Source organism: Battus philenor, unplaced genomic scaffold, assembly GCF_028537555.1.
Source record: "Battus philenor isolate CCGP_79_NKW_IND1 unplaced genomic scaffold, ilBatPhil1.0.hap1 SCAF_20, whole genome shotgun sequence".
NCBI classification, from domain to species: domain Eukaryota; kingdom Metazoa; phylum Arthropoda; class Insecta; order Lepidoptera; family Papilionidae; genus Battus; species Battus philenor.
In genome coordinates this window covers 6438471-6463373 of record NW_027181683.1, presented here as the reverse complement: position 1 = coordinate 6463373, position 24903 = coordinate 6438471, and the positions used below count along the sequence as shown (strand labels likewise).

At 30.6% G+C, this 24903-nt stretch overlaps 1 protein-coding gene across 1 annotated transcript in view; it reads left to right on the top strand.

The window, feature by feature from the left end:
• Positions 1-1182: 1182 nt before the first annotated feature.
• Positions 1183-24903, top strand: part of Syt7 (Synaptotagmin 7) — a 353549-nt gene continuing 329828 nt past the window's right edge. The window contains exon 1 of the mRNA XM_068765912.1: positions 1183-1325. Coding sequence (XP_068622013.1) covers positions 1183-1325 — 143 coding nt within the window. The remainder of the gene's footprint in view (positions 1326-24903) is intronic.

Here is a 24903-nt window from a genome sequence, read left to right as displayed (position 1 = left end):
AATGTTTTATTTAAAAAAAAAATTGTTTTATTTCGTTTTATTTGATACGTACCATATAAAAAGACCGAAATGTCAGAACCGGCAAAGTTTATTTTTTAATCTTGTTCGTATACGTTTAAATTTTCGTTATGTAACAATTAATTACTTACATCAAAAACATTCATTTTTGTTAATGAGTAAGTTGCCATGGTGTTTTTTTTCTTAAGAAAATTTTAAGTTAAAAAAAGGTGTTTTAATTGATTTGTGTCATCACTTGTTTAAATATTGCATCTTTTACTTCGGCTGAAAAGAAGTTCAGCTGATAGACGCCCGGTGCGAGAAATAGACCTCTCTCAATGATCGTCACGACAACCGGTCTTGCACTGTCCGCATCCAGCTGCTTCCTCACACACACTTGCAAAAACACAATAAACGGAATTAGGTATTACGTGTAAATACGTCACAAATATAATCCAGTCAGGGCATTACTAAAAATGTAACGTTTATTAGCAAACATATCCAGACCATTACTAAAAAAGTAACGGGCAAAACCGAACAGTTTCCGAAAAATAAAAATATTGTTGAATTATTTAGTTTATATATGATACTATGAATGGAAAAAAGAAATGAGACATGTGTAATTATATATATATATATATATATATATATATACATACTTTAACGTAAAGTATTTGTTGCAGGTGAAAGGTATTTTAAAAATATATTATCGTAAATCTATAGGAGAGTATGATGATGGTGTAATAATTAACTAGGGGTAACACACAGATCGTTACGTTTTTCGACTAAAATTTGTAAGTTAATTAAAAATAAGAAAGATTAGATTTATAAAATATTTTTTTTAAATTTGCTACCACTGCTCTGACTGTATCGGATGGTAAAACATAAACTGATGTGTAAGAAATACTTGTATGTTCGAAAATGCAACAGATGTTGAGTTATACAAAATATTATAAGTACTTCACTGTATGGATTGTAGAGCGAACGACATGTTAACATGTTAAACGTTATTTGAACCAGCGAATGGTTATTACTGGATTTTAGCTTACCCATAGATTACATATGGGACCGTTTGGAAGGGGTCTACATACAGTGTCTTTCTGCGCTGCATTGCTACGCCCTGTTAACATAATGCATTAGATATACACATAAATTAAAATCGTTTTGCTTTATTTTCAGGTCACAATGAAGAGTCGTGACATTGCACTCATTTCGATATTAACCTGTGGTGCGCTTGCCTTGTTATTCTCTCTGGCCGCGTACTTATACATACGCAGACGTAGAAGAAAGAGAGAAGATGAAGAAGACGGCACCAGTTGCGCTATTCGGTAAGCTATTTCTATAATTCTATTAACCAAATTTTTATAAGGCACCTTAATTTCTCTCTATAGGTATAATCCCAACTAAGCGTCTATAGTACCATTCACTAAAGGTTACGTAACATTTTTCTCTCATGTAGACTTAAAATATAAATAATCTGACCGTTAATAATCTTTTATTTTATAGGTGACCTCAACCTGACTATTTTTAGCGCTTGGGAGGCTGGGTCAACTCAAATATACTTCACGAAAATGTTACCTATCGCAGAAATTATTTCTATTGTTAAGGATATTTGTTATATTTGGTCAATCCAATTTGTTTTGTCGTTTACAGCATTCTTAAGGTTGAAGTGAAGTGACTATAGTAAATCTGATTTATAACAAATAAAATACTTATTTTCATTTACCTTTAAATATGTTTATTATTTATTTTACACATGGTGCATCCAAGAGTGATGCAAAAAATTATTGGTTATATTGAGAATTAATAGAATTTCTTATAATTATTGCATAACTTATGTAAACCAATCATAGCACAGGAATATTTTCATTTACTACTATTAGCGTAGTTTAAAAAGAATTACTATTATAGGAAAGTTATTTTTTAAAGAGGCACCATTAGATATTCTCTATTTACTTTTTTCTCTACTTTAATAAGAGTTGTAATCATTCCAATATATTATAACATCCTAATATATTGTATTTATGAATTATCGTATTATTTAGTAAACTGAGCGCTGAGTGAGATTAAATTCAAGCATTCAGTCAGGGTTAGTTCGCGGGCGTTAGTGGAGGCTTTAATCGTCCACTCAAAGCGAACCCGGGGAGTGCAGCAACGTGATGGGGTCAAGTGTTGCTATGGCATAGCGTGGATGCAGAGGGAAGTAAACTATTCTCGCAGGATGTATCTTGACTGACGCCTGCGCGTTACGTAGGAGATCTAGCGGCTCCTATGACGACCACTGTGGGAGTCTTAGTGGGTAGGAATATATGACATAACCTACTTCTTCCCCCAAGTAGTACATCGTGCATATCCAGGATATTTGCACCTGTAACCAATAAAAAGGTAGGTTAAGTAAGTTTCCCAGGTAAAACTTCTTACAAAAATTAATCTGTAAAATATTGTTTTTATTATTTCTTACACCAAAAGATACAACAGAGTAATAAATATATAAATTATTATTTTTAATATTCCTTACAAGAAAAATACAATATACGAGGAATGGTTGCCCTCGTATAATAAATTTCCACTATTCAAAATATTATACAAGATATCTTATTATAATAGCGGTTTTAATCCTCTAATGTTTTTTAGCTTTAAGTTTACGGATACCATTACAAAAAAGCTCAATCTTATTATAGTTTCTATCAAATTACAGTCTTCTAGCATTCTTTTGATGACTTACATAAGTGGTCACTCTAAATTACCCATGTTGATTATAAATACATAAACATATTAGTTTCAACTAATTTGCTTTAACTTCGTAAATTGCAATGTGTTATCTAGTTTCGTCGACGCCATCTGGCGAATTATTGCATGGATGTAATTAAATGCATCGTCTGTAGTCCCGACGGACACCAGTGGTATATTTACATTCACGAGTCTGAGAACGATTTAAGGAACGGTTTTTCAACGATAACTTTGTATTTCAAATGTAAATAGAATAAAGAATTTATACAGAAAAATTGAAGTTTTTTTTTTTTATTGGGAGAAAAGAGATCCATTACGAAAAAAATAAATAATGATATCAGATCAATGTCCACCATGACGACGGAGCATAAAAATATTGATATTTTTATCATTACTTTGTAATTACGTTTTAGAAAACATGCCGGTTCATTTCATTAACTACGTGATGTTTGTTCGAGATTGTATTCGTTAATAAATTTTTTTCAGAGTCTTTACTTAAAATAATTTCACAAAAAATCATTAAAAAAAAACTGAAATTCGTGAACTTATGCGGATAGGAATTTGGTTTGTAAAAATTTCATTGTTTCGGATGCTATGTCAGATGTGACATCGTTATTTTCGAACCAACAATTTGGAAAACGAATTTCTTGTTGATCTCATGTGTTATTGGAAAGAGACGTTTTTTACTAACAAGATTTTTGGTTAATATGTTTCTATCTCGATTTTTATCTCTGCTGCTAAACATTCCAAATTGCGGTGTTTTTCTGTTATGAATAAAAAGGTACTATAACTGTGTAAAACTTTTATTGGATATATCACTTTCACAGTCCAAAAACCCTACCGGCTTTACATCTACTTGACCCAAGTTTTTACGTACTCTTTGTCTCTCTATAAATAAACGATGCTCAGGGAAAAGATAGAAAGGATAAAGGGACCCGTGTTACTGTTTCTGTATGTCATCTCGCACATTAATTGGGTGTCCTACATAAGTAATTTTAATACGTACAATTATACTTACAATTTACATAACATAAAAATTCCTTAAAAATTCCTGCTAAATAAAACAGACATTATTAATCACAGCCTATAATTAATTCAGTTAAAACAATATTTTAAATAGTAACGTTAGGCAAAACTGAAAAATATTGAGAAGAAAGAAAGGAAATTTAAACATGAATAACAGGTTAAAACAATAGAAGCAATACACAAAATACATTGCTAGTTTTGATTATTTAATATCGTCATTTAGTGCCTGACAAACCATCTTCTTTCAGTTTTTACACAGTTATTTTGGACAATTTTCATAACGACATAATCTGTTATAAAAGTATATATTCGTCGTCTAAAGACTTACATTGCAAGGTATAGGCATCCGCCAAAGATATATGGGAGATGTACCATAATTATCACGTTTGGCAGGCGAGTTAGTTATTGCAGTGTGGTAATACCGTACGCAAAAGACGCTTCTGCATCTTCTGCATCCTTTTTTTTGTAAGTAGTAGCAACCCTATATAATTAATGCACAAACTTTGAGTCATATGAGATTGTATCCTGGGAATCGAACCCGAGACCAATGATCACAAGTATCAGTCCTCTACTGCTGGGCCACCACTGCTATGTATATATTAGATCAGCGTACATATTCACAAAAATGTTCTTATTGTAATGTTATTATTAACATTTTGAGGTAATATATGTGTGCATAGTAAAATGACAAGTCAAGTCTAAAAATGTTCAGGAATTTTAATATACGGGTTCGTGTTGTTCGGGTATTGACGTATATCTTTACATTTACCTCAGCTTTCTGCTTCGATAAACCAATATTTCATTCAAAAGCGAATCCACTGACTGCCACACAATATGGCTGAAATAAATCGTGATAAAATCAAGTGCTGTGGGAATATAATGTTACGAATATTTATATCGTTACATACTGAATAGATGGAGTTACATTGTCACATTTTTAGGCGATTATTTATTAAGTTATTGAATAATGTAAAGATAAACATTAATCGAGTAACACAAATTGTTGTTTTCGTTTTTGCTTAATTGTTTTGTAACATATCATTATGTTGAAAATAGAAATGCTACGAAACTGTAGCGTTAAGGTGCTACGCAGAACTAAGCTCTACGAAAAATCGTAGTAGTCTTTATGATTGACTTTTTTCTTTTTTACTAAAGTTCTACTTTTTGTCATCCTTTGCGTAGAAAATGCTACTTTACATATTTTTATTAAAGGAGCTGATTTTTACTTATGATTTTTTTATTTCTTTAAGGTTTTATTAAATAGTTATAGAAGGTTGTTAAAAAATATTACAAAAATGGCAAACTTCAATTTTAAAATAAATAGAGAATACAATGAGTTTAAAATACTCCATATATTTATAGGAAATGGAAATTAGCGATTTCAGTTCTTGGCAGATAATTTTGGCGAAGAAAAATAGTATGCAAGTAATGAAAGTATGTTTTAAGTTTAATATTTAATATACTAACAAGCTTAAAACATGTTTTTAAAAGTTGGGACAATTTTTGGTGCCAAAAATGCAATTTATAATCATATCCGTACTTATAAATATTATATTTCTTCTTATTATTCAATTAACTAAATAATTGATTATATGAATGTATTACATAATAAATTCAGTGACGTGTCAGTCTAAGCGTCGTTTATGATATTTTCAAAAAGCCGAAACTGATGAATACCAGTTTGAATCGCCTATTGATAAAAATATTTATAGTTTAGTGCAAGAATGAATTTTCATATGATTAACAAAATGTCACTTACCTTTGAACATAACGCATGTCTTTTGATAAAATATTTTTACTGGTTTACCACTACGCATAAGCTATATTTATTGATTTACTATTCCATTCTCATAGATACTTTTCTATTATGTATTATATTTTTCAGTTATATCGTATTTAAAGCATATACTGTGCCACAGGTCAATGTTAAAAAAAAAAACATTTTTATGAAAAAACCCCAACTGCTAATCTTTTATATCCCTTGGCCGAATTTTCATATTACTTTTATTTTTATCGGTAATTCTTTCATGTGGTAGGGTTCGACTTTGACCGTATGTAATACCTTCCGAACGGAGTCATTGGGGTAAGCAAAACCTAACGAAGCTAACAATTTCACATAACTTTAGACCAAAAGGTGAAATGAACATGTTTCAGTCCGTTAACCTTTAGAGGCAGTCGGTCTTAGATTTCTGTTTCAAAGCATTTACAGATTCTCTTCATGGGTTGTGTTACTAAGGTGACCTAGTTTCATTCATGAATGTCGATTTATGTGGTAATGAATAGACTGAAGATGTTACTGTAGCATTTTAACATAATATGTATTGCGGCGTAAGAAGTAAAAAATACTTTTTAAAAATTATGTAAGGATTTTAAACTTGGAGATGTTTAAATGTAATAAATTAAACTTTTTTTACACTTCCTTCTTCTGTTATATATTTAGTCGTGTAATTGTATTTTTATTTAGTTCTGGGTGTGATTTTTAAGACAATTTTGAACTTACCCGTACCAACACCCTTTTTTTCACTGCCATTTATTATTTTTAGTTTAATTATAATATTGCAATATCAGAATGTACAATACGTAAAAAAATTGCAACATTAATTAATTCATTAAAAACGTTTTAAACAAACTACAACAACGAACTTAAAGCGAAAGCATTTCCTAACTGTAAACTATTGGTGAGGTGAAATGACTAAAAAAACCTGTCATAAATATACCAACAACCACAACTAACTATAATATTATATCGTCGCTTCAATCCATAGATGCCCACTGCAAGGTATAGGTCTTCCGTAAAAATATCTATGTGTGGATACCCGTACACCATAACCGTCACGCTTGGCAGACTAGTTAGATCGCATGATTGTATTGATGATACGCAGAGAATGTTGCTGCCCATCCTCTGGAAACTTGTTTGTTAACAGTGGCCATTCTATATAATTAATGCACAGGGTGTGAATTATATAAAACTGTATTCTGAAAGAACCCAGGACCTGCGAACGCAAGCTCAGTCCTCTGCCGATGGGCTACCACTGCTATGCTATAATATTGTATTCTACATATTCTTCCATATATACCATTTACTAATTATGTATAAATATACTACATAGTAAAATACAAATTATAATAAAGATTCCGTCAGATCGTGAAAGAGAAGCATTAGAATTATTAAAATAATCGGCAGAAATAGGCACTTAGGAAACATCCTTTGCAGAGAAGTATTCTACAAAATGAGGCCATTATCAGCGATCTCATATCATTGTAGTGGATATTGTGATAGTACGCAAGCCTCGTGAGCATTAACATATTGCCTTTGTGCAATATACCCTCAGGAACTGCACTGGCATAAACCTGTACAAATTACTAATAATTAAAAAATAACGACCAGTGAGAGCTTTCGTCGTTTTATTATTAACGAGTTAAAATTTATTGTTGAGTTTCTTGTATTGATAAATTCAAAATATTTACTCTTATATGTAAATACTTATTTCATTTGTCTTAGCTTTATTTGTTAGGGATTGAGATAGATGTTACCTCCTTAATAAGACGTGAGACAAGTCCATAGGGGCGTTTTAAGTTACGTCGGGAGAGTAAGCCTTCTTTTATTTGTAGGCGTATAAAAACATTTTTATTAGCTGGATAACATGCGTTAATACTAAAGCGAAACTTTAACGATTGCCATAATCGTAGATAATAAAAAATGTACTGATTCGATCAAGCCTACTATACTGTAATAAACCGTATATTGGTAGGAACAATATTTAGCAGAGATAACCTTTTTGGTTTATCTCTGTAAATCTTTAAATCGTGTAGTTATTTAAATCATGGATATTTATAACGATTGAAAAATTTGATTTCGTTAAAATAAAAAGCTTATACTGACACAAATATAGTCTAATATATTTTAACTGATATGTACGAAAATTGTGATACGATGTATTGGTAGTGTAATTTCGAACGTATTCCATTTCAATAAAGGTGAATTCAGCCTACTCCCTAAATTATAGAAGACCATTCGCTACAAGCTACAACAAAACTCAGTCTATCCGCGAAAACCGTCGCCCGAAGTTGGCCCGTGAGTCGAATGTTATTTTACCTCTAAAACTATATCAAAAATTAAGTTAATCCGTTTCTTTACAAAATGTTTCACGTTAAGACACCGTTATTATATATTTGAAGTAACAAAATCGGTGGGTCCTCATTTTACTGTAATATTTGCGCAGTGTAGTTTATTTACGATACTATAATAAAAGTAAAGAATAGTGCAAAAGCTATTTGTGTGTGTCAAAAAATCTTCGGGACGCCTACAGAATGAGCCTCAGAAGGTAAATAAAGACTGATCATGAAATCATAGAGAATTGTGATATTATGTATATTTTATTCAAAATAACTAATTTACTATAAAGTAACTTGATGTGCAACTTTATTTTACAAAATTTTTAGTTGTTTTTTGATCGATTAAATCGTATTTTGCTTTGGACAATCATTTAAAAAAAATCCTCAAGGTTTATGATATGTTTATAAAATGTGGTTTAGTAAGCTAACGTTATTTATTATTATATACATGTACGGAAATACATACTTGAAATTAAATTACGATAAAAAAGTTCATATTTGTACGGTTTTTCTATTGTTGTAATTAAGTTTAAAGAACTCTCTAAGTCTGCAGTAAGATTTCTGAAAAGTACTTGAAAGCCCGCTATTGTGAAAACTTCGGTCATTAGTTTACGTTTACTTGCCTCGCTTCCAACTGAACGGATGAAAGTCTTAAAAATTTAGAAATGTTTATAATCGAAAATTCATTTTGTCGCAAAGATGTAGTTTTAATATTAAATAAACTTTGAAAAGTCAAACATCGCGAAGCTCTATAGTAAACTGCGGGATTTTCTTTTAAATTCAACATATTTTAATATTTCAAAATATAAAAGTTTTGGCCGTTACTATGAAAAGATAACAGGCAATTTAACCTTGAGCTCAAAAATTATTTGTTATCGCTGGCAATCGTTTCTCTCCAGGCACCTTGAAAGCTAACTAATAAATAGTATTATAGACATTTGCTACTTCATGCCGGAACACACTATTATTTAAAACAAATCTAATTTTTATTTTATCGTATTATTACAAGATTTTTTAAGCAAATTAAAACTGTCACTGAATGAAAGAATAACGTAATATTATTTGAGATTAAATTATAAATATAAGAAAATAATTTTTTATAAGTTTTCCTGCGGGGTACGCTACCGTTAACTCTCTATATCATCTTAATTTAAATACAAATCACTTTTTTAATTTAAGTATTTAAGAATAATCATTTAAAATTATTGTTACATATGAGACACTGTCACTAAGTTCATTACTGGAAAATAATGTTGTATATTTCTCTACCATATAATTTTTTAAATCGGCGGAAAATTTTTTGAGGAAAAACAACCAAACTAGGTCCCTAAGGGTATTATACTCTCATGTCTAATCTTGGATACCTCTTTATTATACATATGTATATTCAATAACTTTTACTTATAAAAATTCTGTAAATAAAACACCTTTTTTATTAGTAAAATTTAATTCGCTTAAAATATAAGCAAATTTTCTGAAGTATGAATACAGTTTCAATTTAATCCTCCCTTGTAGTGAAATATTATGGGTATTATTCAAAGGCGTACCACAATTATCTACACTGCGCCAGTTCACCGCGTGAAGTAGTGTTTGTTTTTAGAAATAAATTTATTATGTCGTGGGTTGTTTGTTCCTCACAAATATGAATTTTAATTTCGTAACAACTTAAGAAGTAAACACGCTAAATGCCAAAATTTAGCGATGAAAATGATTAAACGTGATCTAATTTTATTTCACGAAATCATATATTTTTATTTGATATTTTAGTAGTAGTAGTAGTCTAGAATAATCTTTTTTTAATCTTCTTCAATTGTCACCTACTAATTTATTTATAATAGATTGTTTCCTTTGACGAATTGCCTCAGAAAACAAAATGATAGTAAAAGTTTTCTTTGGCTTTTGATTTATGAATGCGAGATATTTCTTCACGATAACTTTTACATGCAACAACCAGATTTCTTTCTCGTACATATTCTACACAATAGTTTCATGTAAATATACAAAAAAAAACCGTAAAGTATTTATAATATTACTGAAAAGCTCAGAGATATCGTAGCAAGCCCCTAAGCCGGATGCTTGCAAATTCACGAGGTTAAAAGCGAAATCGTTAAAATATTCATAGTACGTTAAAGGATCGGAAGTGTCCTATATTTAGAATGAGACAATAGGTTTATTACTAAGAAGTAAAATATAAATATGATACATATAAGTGTGCGTCGTAAGAAGACAACTCGTTTCAGAAACCGTGACAGTTTTCTATGGTATTATAAGAGATGTTTGATTTTCCTCTATACAGTCGGAACATGGGTGCTGAAATATTGGCGCGTAGATTATTACGAGGTGTGAGGCTGAAGAAAGATGCTGCACACCCTCGGGTTGGGGAAGTGAACGAGAAATGAAGATGAAGTGGAAAAACCTAGATAGAAGTCCTTAAGTATTTTGGTACACAGGGGCAGGAAACCTCAAAAAGCTTGAATTATGGTTATAGGAGAAATCTATGTCAAAAGATCACGTAGGAGAAGCCCAATGCATTCGAGAGATACCAACTGGCTGTGAATCGCAACTGATGGCGCGGGTTTGTCAAAAAGAATGTTATCCGGGGCCACGACATCCAGCAAGGAGGATTATGACGCGTGGAAGAAATTAAAAGATTGCAAGGAATAACTATTTGTGTATCTTTAAATTTTACATCTAGATTTTCGGATGTTTATTGTTTTACAATTCCTGCATCAATTAATGTATTTCGTGCTAGAAGCTTGGTTTATATACAGTTTAATAATTATATTCATCTAAGGTTATATTATCACATAAAAAATTTTATCAGATATTTTTAAATGTGTTATCTGAAACAAGTTGTAGGAAACCATGGCTAATTATTCAGAAAATCTTTTATCTTATTTATTTATAAAGGGGACTGACAAAAAACGTATTTGACGTATGTACAAACTAACCAACAACTGATGTATATTATATGTTAGCGATGACGGTAAACTTATGAATCACAAAACTTTTCTTTTCCAAATATATTAGTTGGAGAAACTTTTGCGATTTATTTATTATTTCACCTATATTTCGACTTCTTCGTTCATAAAGTAACAGAAAAAGGTCAAAACCTATTATTTATACTGAACATATAATTTTTGTTAACCAATTAGTGCTTAGACTACATTTTGCATCAAATCTGAAGCAATGTTTATTTTTTTGTTGTTTCGTCTGTTTGTTAAAATTGGTTAATAATACATATAGACGTCGCTCGTAAGTAGAAATTCAAAATAGGATATAACTAAACGAGTTTTCGCTTATCGGTATTGTAGGTTATTAGAATTTTACGGAATATTTTTGAGCACGTTATTAAAACAACTAATAATTGTTGTCTGTAAAATTTTCACGTTTTTTTTTTAATATTGGCCACCATCAATATTGCTAGGTTAGTGCAGTCAGCACCCATATATGATTTATGATTTCAGATTACTTGATACATCTTTAAGTTATGTCTTTAAGACGTGTTAGTGTTCTGTGAGCCATTATTTTTCTAGTTTCATTTAAATTGCCGTGTTCCTATAAGAGTAAATTTTAAAAATGTCATAACTTACTAAATTTAAATGATCAATACGTCCGAGGAATGATTTCGGATAGATGTAACTTCTAGCATGGATTCTCGTGCGGATGCCGGATCCACCGTTTCGTAGAGTTTGAGGTCTAATACGATGCTCAGGACTGAAGATTCTCTACCTACCTAACCAAATACACATAAATATAGCAAAATCACTTTAATCACCTTATGTAAATGGTCATCAGCTTTAAGTATTACGTAATAAAAACAAATGAACTGCATGCGATTTTCGAAACTACGCAATAGAAAAAATTATAGTAAACAGTTTTTTTTATGAAATTATTTTTTTTGCCATCGTTTAAGTAGAAACATTCAAGGGTTGATCAGAAGTAGCCTTACGATAAGGACTAATACTTGCGATCGCAGATCACGGGTTCGAATCCCAGGATACAATCATATAATTCACACTTGATGTATTAATTATATGTCACAAACATATTTCCAAAAGATAGGCAGCAGTATGCTCAGCGTCCATAATACCATACTGCGCCTATCAAGCGTGGTGAGTATGGGATATCCCCTCTTAGATATCTTTGGGGGAAGCCAATGGCTCTTAGTGGGTGTGTATGGGAATATGGTAACGACGACGCTGACTCAAGGGTTTCTGCAGCTTCTTCATGACACAATAATTCTCCGTTAATAATTAATATAAAAGTTAATATTACATAGAACATCATTACAGTACATGCATTAGAGAGTCAATTGATAAAATAATTGAGTCACTGATTAGGCAATTTGGGAAAGTTTCCCTCCGCCATAATTGTGCTCCAACTTTGGCATTCAATTCGATGTACCTTATCCAAGTTGCTGATGGTAGGCATAACTTATCTACTACCTAAGTCGAAACTTTATTGTTGCCAAATGGCAAATTTTAATCAGATTCTTTTAAATAACGTAATACTTGTTAGTCACTCAAAACCGTAAAGTTTTCACAAAATGTTTATTTAACATAATGCGTCAATTATTTTGGAGATCAATCTTTCCAGCAACAAACATTTTTAAATATTTAAACAATTGAGTACAATAACCTTCTTTTTTCTTTAGCTTTTTATTTATACTTACCAGGACTGCAAAGATACAAAAAAAAACAATATAAGTTGTTACGTCAATTCATTTACAATATACAAAGACTTATTAGCATAATCACTTGCATTATATAACGTTGTAGGTTTTTATAGAGTCATAAACAATTTTTATTCAGATGCTTTGTACACGTACGTCTAATACTATTTACGTACATTTATTTTTCGTAAACTTTATTACAAAATATTTTTATAAACCTCTTTGAATGCGTAGTAGGTATTTTAATGTAGCGCTTTAGTGATATCATCAGAGGGTCAGGAGAAATGTCAGGAGCACGCTAAGATAATAGAGCGATTGCAGCTTTATGCTACTAAAAATATGTCGTAAATTCTCTCTGATATTATGTCAGAACAATATGAAATAATGGTTATCTTTTTAATATTATTCTGAAACATTATCATTGAATAATTTTCCTGGGTAAACAAATACGGAATATCTTGTGTAATAATGTAAACAAAAATTAAACCGAAAAATTAATATCGCTATTATAAAAAGTCTGCTCCTGTAGTAATAAAAAATAGTATCTATGAATAAACCGGTACAAATTTGACAATAGCACAATTAATGACCGATGAACCGGTAATTATCGAATAAATGTCTTAAAAGGGTGGCTATACAAAATTCACTGAACAAAGTCTAACTGAATTCTTAATTTCACATGCCACAAACTGTTTACAAACTTCTGCTAATGGAATCTAAACACGCAGCAGTAATAGCTTTGTCTCCTTGCGTTTATTTGTTTATTTTATTAACTTTATTTTAAACTACGTTCAATGAAAATGTTTCTTATATTGTTTGAGAAACATAATATATTATTAAAAAAAAAAACGGGGAATCTATTAATCTATTAAAAATCATAAACAAAAAATGCCGGTGTAGTTCAGTTTTATATAAACTATTTTTAGTATTGTTGGCGACTGACTGTCCCATTTATAACCTTTTTATATTTTCATTGATTTTTATACTGTTTATTTTTATAATTTGTGACGCTATGCAATTGGGCTTGTTCGTTTTTTCTATCAGTCTATTGTTACGTAATATTTTACTGTTACCTAGTTTGCAAAATTAAAAATAAATTACTATCACGATTCTCATTTATTTAATCCGTTTATACAGTCCACACGTTATTAGTAGTATTCTTCTCAGTTTAGTACTATTATTAGAGTGATCGTGATCATGCTCCGATCAAATCTGATGCCCCCACTGCTTTCGTTATACGTCACCATGTAGCTCGGTGTTTGACGGAGTGAGAGCAATCATTTATTGAATATTTAGCTTTGCCTTTCACCATCGAACGTTCCATTGAGTTTACCGGTGACATGTCCAAAGATCTCGAAGATTAAAATACATTACTTAAAGCAAATCAATTCCAAATGTATTATTATTTATAAACCTTGTACACTAAACCAGGATTTTTGAAGTTTTATGATATGATATTTATTGCACAAGGGAGTTTATTGTAAATACATATATAACGTACACAAGGTTCTGAAGTTGAGACTCCAGATCGGAAAGTTACGTTCGAACTTATTAGGGTCATCAAAAGATGCTGAACTCAGGTCGCTTCCATCCGTTTCTATTGGAAATCTATTGGAAATTTCTATTGGAAAGGATCTCCTGCGGCTGAAATAATGACGTACATAGTGACTTCCAAAGGAGTTAATAATTTTATGGTCATTTAATAAAATAACATAACAAATTTATTTTTATTTCTAATGCTAACTTTGTGTGTTTTAACAAAGACAAGATCTTTATACTTATATAAATTGACCATACATTGTCATATATTTTTACCAAATTTTTCCATCAAAGAAATTTTTTTTCTGAAAACGCAGAAGTCTACGAAATATCCTTCATGTCAATAGTGACATTTAATAAACTCAAGAGCTCCAATTACTTGAACTGAGTAGACGTGTAATAATAAACGCCTGTGCAACATTTGCCGCTGACAGTTTTTCACAACCTTTGCGAGAGCGGTAACTCCTTTTTTAAATTTATTTAGTACAAGCTCTTTCCAGAAAACTACCTTGACAGATTTAAGATTATTTATTACAACTTAAGTAAAGCTTAAAAACCATTATGAAGTGGATCGCAGGCTTCTCCTGCAGATTTTTAATAATAGCCTTTGGAAGCGGCTTCTATTGACCTTAATAAATTAATAGCGCCACCTTTTGGGTGTAAATTCTATGGTAACGCTTGCCGGTTCCTAGTCTACACTTTAGAACCTTAAAGTTCCAGCAGATATCTGTTCTAAGCATTTTATGACCTTCCCACTAAAACTTCGCCTTGCTAATCCACCGGGATATCTCTGTTACTTTTCTTTGTCTACGGATCTTCTCATTCCTGATTCTAAGAAATACTGAACCACAGAGAAGGCTCTTTTCCACGGATCGTTGAGCGACTATGAGTTTGTCATGAAATTACTCACGCTACCCTTGACAACAAGTCACACCAAAACGTCTAATTTTCTACTACTACGCGAAAATATTTTTTTGAACCCTGAAATATATATATATATATATATACATACATACATATACAAACATACATACGACAGCATGATGCAAAATCTTTTTATTTGAATTTGGAACTACAAAACATTATCACAATTGAAATTTTAAGCAAAACAAAAACAGGACATTAATAATTGAATACGTAAACGTAACAATAATGAAATATATAGTAGGATTCGGATATTTATTCGATTATCTTCATATGACGCCAAAAAATTAAAACAGTTTCTTTATTATCTTTTATGTTGGCAAGGTTCAAATTCTTACGGATATTATTTGAGAGTAACATTATCTTTATAATTTCGGCCTTTATTTCTCAAGTATGAAAGTAATTAAGACGTTAGCCCTGGCGTTTATTGCTTGACCTAAACGTGAACAGCTAATAAAGTTGATTGTCCCCGCCTGAGCGTCATCTGCTTTTGACGGTTTATTTAGCTAGGGTAGTCTTTAAGGTTCTTTAGTTCTGCTTGAGTTTAACATTAAAAAGTGTATGTTCATCTATTAGTAATAAACTCTTATAAAGGTACATTTTTAGGAAAATCATAATATTTAGTAGTGTCATAAATATCTATAAATTTTGAATTGACTCTATTTATATTATATTACCTCTAATTATTGGGGCTTCTTGGATTAACTTGGAGAAAAAAAAAGTAAACTTAAGTTTATATATAGATTAAAGTGAATACATGTGTAAATAAAAGAAATAAATTATAACAACAAAAATACATAAATAAATATGTTCATCAAAGGAAATTATTGCCTTGACTAGGGAGCATGTTCGTTATGCACTTAGTTTTTGGCGAAATGAAATATGAACGATTGTATATTATATCTTCTGTTAAGAAATTATATGCTGAAATATAATATTTATTTGACTCTTCTCTGAGTAATGCCTTAATATTTATTATTTTAATACAGACGCTTCAGAATAACTAATCAGATAGCATTAGAGCGACATTATTGTATTAAAATTATTACAAGAACAAATGAAGATGCTAAGATTGATTTTCTAAATACGAATTGATTACTTAAAAAATAAGATAAAGTAGGCGGGTATGTTCAATTATAATATATATCAACGTGACCGCCTATAATAACCACTTGATTGTTGAAAATTAATTATTATTGGATTGACACATATAATAAGGGAAAGCGATATGCTCATTATTTCCCGGGTAAGTAAGTTCAGAAATGAGACAATCCGTAGACAAACGAAAGTCATTAACATAGTCACGTCGATTAGTAAGTTGAATTAGTAGTGTGAAGGCCACGTATGGGGCAAAAATGGCGCCCGCTGTGATCTAGAGGTCACTCCAGTAAGTGAGGAACACGGATCAGCCAGCGCAGCATAGAATGTTCACTCACAAGGTGGACAGACGATTTTGTATCAGTCGCCAGAAGACGCTGGATGCAGGCTGCTTTCAACAGTTCCTATTGGAAATCTATTGGAAGGCTAATGTCCAGCTGTGGATGACCTAAGACTGAAATAATGAAACTTTTAATATGTAACCTTTTCATTGTTATGAATATTTAGTTGTAAGTAGACGAATATTTGTAGCTTTTATTGGCGAGTATAAATACACTGGCAGCATATACAGAGTTGTCGCTTGAACTTACTAAACTTAAGGCTGAAGAAGACTTTGTTACGTTGTTGGTCGAATATACGAGTAAGATGATTCTCTGAAACTAGATCGTATTGAAAGTTTGTTTTAATCATGGAAATACGAGAATGTTAGTTGAATCATAGTTTATTTATCACACTTTTTTTTTAAAATATGAGTTAGTAATATAAGTAATTTCAAATTTTGTAGTTGTAACTATAAAAAAGGAATTTCAATTCAATACCGTGAAAGTTTCTTATACCTGTAACCTACCAAAACAAGGTTTAGTTCGATAAGGCGAGAAGACTGTTCTGAATATCAAATCAAATGTAATTAGATTCCTATCGAATCACGTTTCTGGGCACGCTCAGGGAGACATAGTTTGTTCCAACGCCTTGAGAACTGTAAAAGTCATTATCGACATGACTTGAAATTGTATTAAATTGGGATGGTGTTACTTTTTTATACAATAACCGAGGAAACAAGGTATCTGCTTTATGGTAAATAAAATTTTGGATGCATAATGTTCAATTAACAAAAACATAGTATCATTCTCAAAGTTATATTTGGTCGATATACAAATTTTAAGCAAAAAATAACATTACTCGCATATCACATTGTAAAGCAGGTAAATTGCATCGCAATTTGTATAAAGAAATAAGTGTAAAAAGGATATGTTTAATTGGTTATTTGAATTTACATCTAAAGACACAGAAGTACGATAGAATTAAAGTCATATTTAAACTTATTTAAATTGAAATTAACACACGGGTATATAAGCACAATAAAGCACGTATATTATGTATGCAAAACAAATTATAGCGCACATATAAAATATTAACCATAAAATATTTCGATAATTTTCTAATACTTGCATAATTTTTTTTAATCTTTTGTGTGAGAGTTAGGAATATTGATATACAGGTTTCTCTTTAGTTCCTTTAAAAACTATGTGTTTTCATTAAAAATTGGAAATTACAAATATTTCCTCACTTGGATAGTTTCTGAAACAAAGATAAAAATAACAACATTGCCTCCATTGTCATCACGTACTTTGCCCGGACGTTTCTTATTGACTCGTCTAATTTTGTTATTTTCTGCGCCATTACGTTACAAGACACAGAACAATTTTTTGACAGCAATTGATACACCAGCAGTTTTTTACATTATGATATCGGATTACGGATATTTTTATGCCATAAAGCGACAGAAATGGCGGTTACGTAAAATGATTTTATTAATAAAGACAGTGTTGTACATTTTTTTTAAATATTTAAATTTTTTTTCATTATTACTGTGCATTTTAGCTATACAGTGCTTTAAGAAATAATACTATACCTTGCATTTGGTTGTAATTTAGTAGTTTTTATAATGTTGCATCACACCACTATTATAAACAGCTGTTGGCCTTCTGCAATATTTTTTTCATGAATAATTCAGTAGAAGTTCGTGCGCTTTGCGGGGTGTAATAACTTTTCAAGTCAAGCAAAGTCTCGCAAGCATGGCGATTTACGCTCTTACATTAATACTGATTACGGCCGATGTTTGTTGCATATTTATTACTTAATTTATACTTTAAGTGTTGCCTATACAATTCGTTAATCAATGTAGTCGCATAATATTGTTTACGAAGTAATTACTAATTATTAATTAACCGTTTTTTATCTAATAGATTCAGGCGTTACCTTGCGGAAGTCAATCCTAACTAAGAAAGAGACTTCTATATAACTACTTCCGCTATGCAGCAGTAGTCGTGCAATGAAGTGCACCGCCCGCCAGCCCGCTGATAAATGCGCGTGCCGTAAACAACGCGAAACACAACTACCACCGTTAATTCACTCAACACGGAGCATCCTCAAGAGAAGTTACACTTTGTTGCACTCGGTGCTTGGCAATGGTCGGTCACTGTTTGCCGCACGCGCATTTATCAGCGGGCTTGCGAGCAGTGCACTTCATTGCACGACTACTGCTGCATAGCGGAAATAGCTTTATATTAGTCCATTTCTTAGTTAACCGTTTTTTTATTATTGTAATATGATAATTAAATTATAAAATATTATAAATTAAATAACGTTACATGCTTTCACTAGTTACAACGCTGTTGGATTCAGAACTTAGTAATGCTAATTCATAATTGCTTGCCGACATAAATGGACCTTCAGCTGCTTTTTTGTGTGGGCCTATAAATTCTTGCAACAAAAGCTTAAGGAGCTAAGCGGGGCGAGGCCATATGCTATAGATGTACGAGTATGGATGTTGTAAAGTAAATATTTACAAGAAAAGTGATATCGAAAAAATGTGACATTGAGTCGTAACGAGTATCATGAAAAGCAAAATATGTCGCTTTATGATTTTTAATGATAGTATGACAAGAGCAGAGTTTTTTGTAACTCTCTGAAAACACTTGCTCAATTTAAGCAAAATATTTGAGAATATATAACGGCAGTTCCGGGTTAAAATTAAAAACGTTCAGTGTCGTTTGGAAGAGTGTTTCCGAATAATCTGGAGGATACCTTGTCAATGCGTCTTTCAATAAATGAATTACGTTATTTCTTTGTCTATAGAAATGTCTAATGTTTAAAGTGCAATAAATATTTTTTTACATTATTTTGAAAAGTGAACTTTATAATCGTCCTCTTCATTATTTTTATTAAAAGTCGTATGTAAAATCATATACTGTAGTCTTTCTTTAATAAAAATTAACGTGTTTGGAAATCATTTATTTTTTATTTCAAAATAACCTTATAAAATTATGAATATATTTATAAAATTATATGTATGTACTTGGTAAATACTCAAATTAATTAAAATAATTGTAATTTCGTCTTTTCGTCAATTATCAATATCGTAGGTATCCAATACAGCAGTGTAATTTGAATTAAAAGCGATACGCTCTTACGTTGCCAAAGATATCCGGAAGTAAAAATAAAGTAATAAATCAACGAAACTGAAGCGAAGTTGCTTATATTTGTCGATGGGCGAAAGCACCGTCAAGCAGCGCTACGAGCTTTTCCCTGTTAAAAGACAATTAAGCACGAAAGCGCTTGCCTTTGTTACTTGACCTAAACTGAAGGGTTAATGTACTTGATTGTGAGATTCGAGGGCTGTTCGGAGTCTTTGAGGTTTATCTTACGTTCTTAACTCAATTCCCTATTTTAGTATAATAGTTCGTGACGTTTTTACACCAACGATCTATATTATAAGTATACTGGTCACTCATAGATACCTTTAAGATAAACAATATTATTTCTCATGCGAATTAAAGTTCGAAAGTCATATTAAAAAAATAGTTATACTTTTGTGGACTACTCTATATGGTATTACAAAACACTCTTATATAATGTATCTCTATTATCATGTAATAATTTTTAAATTTAATAAAAAAAAAATTACACAATATCCTACTATAGGGTGAATTTTTTTAGGGGGTTATAAAGCTCGAATATGGATTTTATAACAATTGTATAAAGTATATTGTTACAGTGACCACAAAAACTCGCCTGAGTTTGTGAACTCTTTCTCAGGTCATGGCGCATGAAGTACTCTCATAGCTTGTAATAAGTTCAAGGATACTATTATAGGTGAAGTCCGTTTGATTTTAGTTTATATTAAATGGCACTCTTGTACTCATGACGTACACAACTGAATGTTGTAAATGCTTCTACGTGGACAGTTATATAAAAAAAAAATTCGCACGCGGAGAGACTGATAATCCTTGGGTCAATCATCTTTGTAAATAGTCTGTCTAATATACACCAGATACATCACAACTTGCATTTATTTATTTTTTTTTTGCTACTGAAGAAGAAGGAAATGTGTATACGTGTGGTATATCACTGCGAAACGAAAAACTTGTAACTTTTATTGCAAAGATATTCTTTCATTTATTTATTTATTCAAACACTTTTTGTACTTTTTATGTATAACGGCGAACTTAATGTCGAGGGAATTTTCTTTTAGTTAACCGTTTGGTCGATACAGAGGTAAATTATTAAAGGTAGGTGAAACAACTTAAAAAAAGTAAATTCAAATTAAGAAGGAAAATAATATCACAATAATGAACTTATGGCTATTACTCAATACTATTGTTTATAAAGTACCATAATGTATACATATATTTAAATATCTACTTATACTATTTGTATAAATATAATATATAATAAAATCCAACTATCGTGATGATTCCTTCAACCCGTCAAGGAACAGCTTTCGATCCTTCGCTTTAAATGCACAGTCATTTCTGATGATCCTAATATCGAAAATGAGCGCAATACAGAGAAGAATAGATTTTATTGCGAAGGAGTGAGTAAAGTTGGTACTATGGGGGGACATATAAGTAGACGGTTGCTCGAAAAGCGAAGTGTTATTTCGTGTGTACTGGCTATAAAATAGAATTGAGATTCTAAATAGGTAGGTGAAGTGGGAGAAAAGAGTAAATAGAAAAGCGTAATTAGTGCACGCAAAGAACGGCAAGCAAACCATTGTAGCTGAGAACGATAGGAAGACCACAACCTTTTAGGGCAAAAATTCACTATAATTATTCCGTTTTAACAAAATTTTTAAAGGCTAGATATAAGAAAATATACTAACACTAAAAAATGTATTGTAGTGGCTCAAACATGTATATAATCTTGTTCTAGGTATTTTTTTCTTCTCTATAATAACGGGTCATTTTCATAGTTAATACGAATCATGCTTCGAGGCGTCCGCTTATTACACTCACAATACAAGCAATTTATTGTGAGTGGTTGCAATCGACTCGTTTAATATCCTATTATAGGTCGTTTATCTACCTGCCAATGTTTTGTTCTTTTGGAAACATCTATTTCGACTTTATATTGTAACATGCTATTTACTTTAATTTAAATAAAGGCACTGTTGCAATAGTTACTAATATTCAGAAAGACATCGAAATTTTATTATATTTGTAATTTATCTATAGTTAATACTCAATGAATAAGATTCTTAAACAGACATTTTTCTATGAAGAAAATTTTTTTATATCGATTATTAGCACTGTATAACTAACTAACTTATCTAGTTCACTAAGTATCTAGTTAGCTCCAATCGCAGTATTCATCGTTTTTTATGAAAGAAGACTGATGTGTTAAAGATTATCAGATAATAACTATGAGTATATTTTTTCGTGTTTGGTTGTAAAAGTCTTTTTAGTAACAGCAATAATGCGATATTATTTTTGTATATCAAATTCGTTTTGCATTATAAGTGACTTTCTCCAAAATGATTTCTAGACTATTATCCTATTTATATGTAAGACTTTGCAATACAGACGTTATTTCTGCCTATGCTAACCAATGTGCTACAAAGTTTTTGACTTTTTTTTGACCATAATATACTTAATCAAAGCATATGATATAAAAATCAAAGCATATATATATAAATTTATTTATTTTTACTTTTTATTGCACATCAACACAGAAATAAACAGACATCATCAGAAATGCAGTACATAAAACACAAATAAAAAATACATTTAAAAAGAATAAAAAACATTTTGCTTCATTATTTAAATGGAATTTATGTTTATCATATATTCTATAAATATTTAAACATGTAGTAAGGCTAATAAAAGGTTTCCGTATATATTAATGAAGTATTATGAAAAAACTATATGATACAGTAGTAAGTGTAGAAAATCAGAGCCAGTAAAATATTTCAGAGTTAAGTATGAAAGTAACAAAATAATTAAAAAAAAAAACCGAAGATACATTTATCTTATCTCTTATCTATCTTCTATTAAATGTATTAACATTAACAAAAAACGTATATGTTATTATGTGTTTAATGACATGAACACGAGACTAGAGACGAGACATGTTTGAAGACTTATCTTGAACAAAATTGACAAGATGTGGTTTTTTAATTATCTTCTTGATCTTCATACAGTAGTCTCTTCGTTTCTGAAGGTATTGTCTGTCTTGACACGTCTTGACAGAATCAGTGACGATTCTTACCTTGATTGGAGAATCAAGTTATTGATTTGGCTCGGACCATTGGACTAGCAAACACACATGTTCATATGGTTTATAATATTTCTAGTAAACTATTTTAACATAAAAGACCTACGAAAAGAGCATCTAAAATTACAGAAATAAAATTTCCTTCTCTCCAAATTTTAACGTTTTTAAATGCAGTATGTGTACTTCTATATTAAAGCACATATAATTTAATATTTACACAACGCATTGTAAGACTTAAAAATTTTCAACTCTTTAGCAGAACAACTTGCATAATAAACAATATGAACACGACGGGTGCCAAAAACACTCGCATAAGTTTTAAAACAATGGCGAATTGAAAGAATAAGAGTCTTAACATTTTTTTCCAGTAAATCTGGTATGGTTTCAGGAAAAAAAACTTGTCCGTATGTGTTTAGTATAAAATCATATTAAAAGTAAAAAAAAATTTCTTTGTCGCAAAGTTGCATCAACACCATCATCGTCATCATCATTTCAGCCGTAAGGCGTGTAGTGCTGGACACGGGCCCCTTCGGCCCCCGGAGTATAGCCTTCTAACTCTTCGAACATAGCGAAATAGAATTCGGAGAAATTTTATTTCTGTTTATAAACTAACTCTTAACATTATTTGATCTTTCATCATTCTATGTCCCTTTTTATTTTCAAATCAGTTCAATTAGAGCTATTCAGATTTGAAAATTATTTATACCAAAACATCCTTTGAGAATAAAACTCATCAAGTTAAAAGCTCTATCTATTCTCAAACACTTTCTTACCAACCAGCCTTTCACAGCAAGAAGTTTTAATGATTTCTTTTCCATCATTATACGTACCGTTTAATATCCACTCATGCATAATTCAGCTTCGCTTCGACCATTTGTTAAGAAAGACTTTACTGTCTTGATAATTACGTTTCATTTTCTACTCTTATTTAACAGTAGCTGGAATTGTTTTAGTTATTGTCACTGACATAAATTAGATTCGCAATTAATAGTAGTTACGGACTAATTACCAAATTCCACAAGTATTAGAGAAAACGCTTGAACAATTATCAATCCCACCTTCTTGGGAATACGTTCTTGGACTGACACTTTGTTTGGACTGCTGTGAGCTAAAATTACCAATATAATTACTGATTATTCAGTATTTTCGTTTTAATAAACTAATAGACTTGCACAACCATTTATCGAACGAACGATCTTTATCACTTTTATTCAATTATTTTTTTTGTACTCCCTTATTTATTTATATAATATTTATCTTTATGTTATTATATACCGGGTGATTAGTTGTAGGTGTAAACATTTTGAAAGGATCAATATGTAGTTCAAATATTGTCAATTAATGTATGGTACTCTCTGTCCAAAAATTATCGATTTCAGTAATATTATGTCATAAGAATTAATAAATATTGAATATAATTATAGTTTACTATATGTCCTTCCAGACTTTGTACTGGAAAAGTTTTGTGTTGTTTTGTGTTCATTCCCATAGAAAAAATATAGTAAAGTAACATTTTTAGATTGATTAATTTACAAAGGGCGATTGGAAATACGTGTCAATAATTTACAGCTCTTTGCTGACAAATGAACACTCATAATCAATCATCCTGTATATTAAGTATACTTAATATTGTAAATGCACAAGTTTTTATAAAAACACAGCGTGCTTCATATGTGGGGAACTATTAAATTTATATATTTGAAATAAGAACAGTAAATAAATCTGTGACGATAAAAAAGAGAGGCCAAAGTATATTACAAACACAGTCTAATACAAAAAATAGATCCTTACGTATGCAGTTTTAATTACTCTGTCTGTATTTATTATACGACCAGCAAATCCATAACACTGGAAAGTATTAAGAAATATTTTTGCAACAATAAATTGTTGTTAATCTAATCAGTAATTAATGTCAATTTCTATAACGTAGAAATAGATGCTTTTGTTTATTACTGTTTGCGTGTTAAACTTTTCTCCGGAGATTATTTTTCAAAAGGAAAAATGACCTTAATGAAATCTATTTTAAAATGATTAAAGTATTTCCTCGATTGTTAAAAGGTGTAGATTATACATTTGTATACCCATATAAATAGTACACACTCGTAATATATGTATATATATTTAAACAATGTTACTATTTATAAGTGATTTTTGTTCTCAATTTTAAAATAAAATTGTCAAATTGTTATAAATATCATATATGCATTTTCATAGTAAATTTATATATAAAAATAAGGCATTAA